The sequence below is a fragment of the Entamoeba dispar genome, genomic scaffold, assembly GCF_000209125.1.
Source record: "Entamoeba dispar SAW760 scf_1105229458705 genomic scaffold, whole genome shotgun sequence".
Lineage (NCBI taxonomy): Eukaryota > Evosea > Mastigamoebida > Endamoebidae > Entamoeba > Entamoeba dispar.
Genome location: NW_001853326.1, coordinates 1 through 3,248, shown reverse-complemented (window position 1 = coordinate 3,248; position 3,248 = coordinate 1). Strand labels below are relative to the sequence as shown.

Below are 3,248 nucleotides of genomic sequence, written 5' to 3'. Positions count from 1 at the left end.
TATTTTGTATATAATTTAAGTTTCTTTAATTATTTATTTATATGTTTCATTCTTTATTACATCATCAACTATTTTATATATTTCTTTTTTATTATATTTTTTTCTATTATTTAAAATTATCAATATAATACAATATTTTCAATGATTTAAAAATTTTTGATGATATCCATTTTGATAAATTTTATTTTTTTCTTATTTTCTTTTTCTATTCTTTATCTTTGTTATTCTTTTATTTATTATTATTTGTTATCATCTTTATTTCTACAAATATTATATTCATTTTGTTTAATATGAAATTATTCATAATCATTATAATTTATTGAACTTCTTTATTAATATATTTATTATATTTATTTCAATTATTCTGTTATTTTCTATTATTCTTTAATGAAAATACTTATATTTCATTATTTGATTATTTATTAAATAATTATTATAATTATTATATGTTTTAATTTTGTTTTTATTATATATCTATTTATTATTCATATTATATTATTAATATCATATTTTATTCTTTATTTATTTTTTTATTATTATATTTAATCATTTCTAATTTTATGTATATTATTTCATCTTCTTTTATTTTATATTTCTTTATAATATCTTTATTTATCATTTTACAATTTATTTTTATAATTAAATTTATTTTATGTATCATTTTTTTAATATTTAATGTTTTTAAAACTTCTAAAATATTTGTATTTATTATTATTCATTCATTATTATTATATTTACTTATTCATATCTATCTTTTAATATATAATTTTATATTATTTGATTTATGAAACATTTATAATAAACAAATCTATTTAATGTTTTGATTAATAGATATTTCTTTATTAGAATTAAATTTAATTTATTTGATTAATATTATTTTTAATATTATTTCTTTAATTAATTTAATAATTAGTAAAATATTATTCTATATTTCATTTTATTATTTATATTAATATAATATTATTTTCTTTTGTAATAATTGTAAAAAAATATCATTTTATATTTATTAGAATGATAAAATGTTCCATCATTTCTATTCAATTTTTGTGATTATTTAAATATAATTCGATTATATCTCATTTATTCTCTTTATTTTTATATTATTATTATAAAATTAAATTTATCAATAAATATTCTGATATATCATTTATATTATTGTTTATTCTTTTATCTTTTATAAACATTTATATTTTTAATATTTAAATTATTTGAATTATCACTACCTCTCTCTATTCTATTCATTTATGTTTCTTTATTTCTATTATTAAAATTATCATTTATATAATTATAAATAATACTTGTTTAATTTGAATTATTTATTATAATTATTTCATTTTATTTATTGTGTTGTTTTAAATGATTCTTCATTTCTTATTACTTAATTTTCACACTAAACTTATTTATTATTAACCTTTTAAATGTTATACTCTCTTCATTCTTTTTAATTTATCATTCATCACTTTTTCTTAACCAAAATATAAATAAATATCATTATTCTACATTTCAATAACTAATTAAAAAGATTAAAAATACTTCTACATTAAAAAGAACTTCAATATATTTAAATTAAATATAATCAATTAACACCAATAAAATTAATAATTATATAAGAAATTCAATACCCTTTTTGACTGTTTTTTATTCAAATTTTATTTTATACTTTTTGCCAAGACAATTTTATTCGATGCAATAAAAATAATAAATGTGATGCATACTCATATGTTTATAAAACAAAAACATTAAAGAATAACTCAAATCAACAAAAAAGCAGTTTGTGAAAAAGATTGTTTATTAATGGAATTAGTAAGTACTTAATTTATCACAAAGGTTACCAAGCAACTCATCAGTAACAACATTCATTTCTTTATTGACTGTATTGTCTAATGGTTCTAAATGATCACAAATTGCTTTCATATCTTTTGCTAAAGAACGAGCAACCATAAGCATTTCTTTTTTTCTTTTTCCAACTTTGTTTTCTCTTACTTTTTTAACAACAGCAGTAGCAGCACGTGCACGTCTTGGATCAGTGCTATGTAAATTAGCAATAGCCCTTCCTTCAAAACCTTCTAAAAGAGCCAAAGAAGCAGAATCTTTATCATCGTCAGGAAGAGTAGGATCATCAATGACGTCTTTGAAGTTATTATATACATCTTCAAGATTATCTTTTTGAGTGACGTCAATGGATGCAGAGAATTGTGCAGGATCTTTTAACATATCTTTTATTTCCATTAGTATTTGTTTAAAATGAGTTACTGATGTTTTATCATCAGAAACTCCACTAACAAATTTTAAAAAATTATCAAATGAAGGTCTTAAAGCAATAGAGTCTTCTTTCATTCTTTCAGAACGTTCATCTGGATATACACAAGCTCTAGTTGAAGTAAATTGAGCAATAGAATTAGTTAAAAATCCAGCATTATTATATAAATTAGTTAATTCCTTTTTATCTAAAGGACCTAATTCTTTAAATGATTTTACTGCATTAATCATACTTTTATAAATTTGGTCAATATAATCAAGAGAGATTTTAATTGACCATTTATCTGTTAAAATAACAATATCTAAAACGTGTTTTATAACATCAACCATTCCAGTACAGAACTTTTTGATTCCTTCTCCATCAAGTTCGGTTAATTGTTGTAACTCAATTAGTTCTTTAACTAGTTTTTTTGTTTCTTTATAAACTTCTATTGACCCTTTCTGTTCATCAGGGTCTTGAATTACTTCTACTTCTCCTTTCATAAATTTAACTAACTTTTTTAAATTTGATGTCAGGTCTTTCTTTTTTAATAGCATTTCAGACATTTGAGATGGTTCAATGTCTGGATTGTTACAATCCTATTTATCATTATTCCTTCTTTGGTTTTATAAAAGCAAACAAACTCTCATTGTATTAATAATTTCATTGGTACATTTCTGTGTTAATTCTTTGCATTCTGGTGCATTTTCTGTATGAAAAACACCTTCAAATTTGAAGAAAAATTCCATTATTCTTTGACACTTTTTGAGTTCTTCTTCTTTTCATTTCTTTCTTTCTTTCAATTTATTTTATTTTCTTTTATTTTTACATCGCTTTTTTATAAATAGTTTTTTTAAAAAGAGAAAAATTAGATACTATTTTTGGTCAACTCTTATTTCTTCAACAGTTATTCTTCTTTTTTAGTGAGGGAGTTGACCAAATAATCAAAACAAACTTTTTGCAATTTTTGAGTCATCTTAAGAATATATTTATGAAAAACATTATTTAT

General features: G+C 19.3%; 1 protein-coding gene across 1 annotated transcript, besides 11 other annotated features; it reads right to left on the bottom strand.

Annotated features, from left to right (window-relative positions):
• Window positions 1-20: 20 nt before the first annotated feature.
• Window positions 21-113: a microsatellite.
• Window positions 114-179: 66 nt separating this feature from the next.
• Window positions 180-264: a microsatellite.
• Window positions 265-314: 50 nt separating this feature from the next.
• Window positions 315-489: a microsatellite.
• An 18-nt stretch (window positions 490-507) lies between these two features.
• Window positions 508-614: a microsatellite.
• Window positions 615-626: 12 nt separating this feature from the next.
• Window positions 627-779: a microsatellite.
• Window positions 780-846: 67 nt separating this feature from the next.
• Window positions 847-966: a microsatellite.
• Window positions 918-1,009: a microsatellite.
• Window positions 1,010-1,088: 79 nt separating this feature from the next.
• Window positions 1,089-1,135: a sequence feature (AT_rich).
• A 20-nt stretch (window positions 1,136-1,155) lies between these two features.
• Window positions 1,156-1,344: a microsatellite.
• Window positions 1,345-1,554: 210 nt separating this feature from the next.
• Window positions 1,555-1,610: a sequence feature (AT_rich).
• Window positions 1,611-1,800: 190 nt separating this feature from the next.
• Window positions 1,801-2,988, bottom strand: EDI_312430 (uncharacterized protein; the record flags this gene model as incomplete). The annotated part of the gene is made up of 2 exons (XM_001734882.1): window positions 1,801-2,838; window positions 2,884-2,988. 2 exons carry the CDS (start codon window positions 2,986-2,988, stop codon window positions 1,801-1,803), a joined length of 1,143 nt encoding a protein of 380 aa, XP_001734934.1.
• A 21-nt stretch (window positions 2,989-3,009) lies between these two features.
• Window positions 3,010-3,065: a microsatellite.
• Window positions 3,066-3,248: the final 183 nt, after the last annotated feature.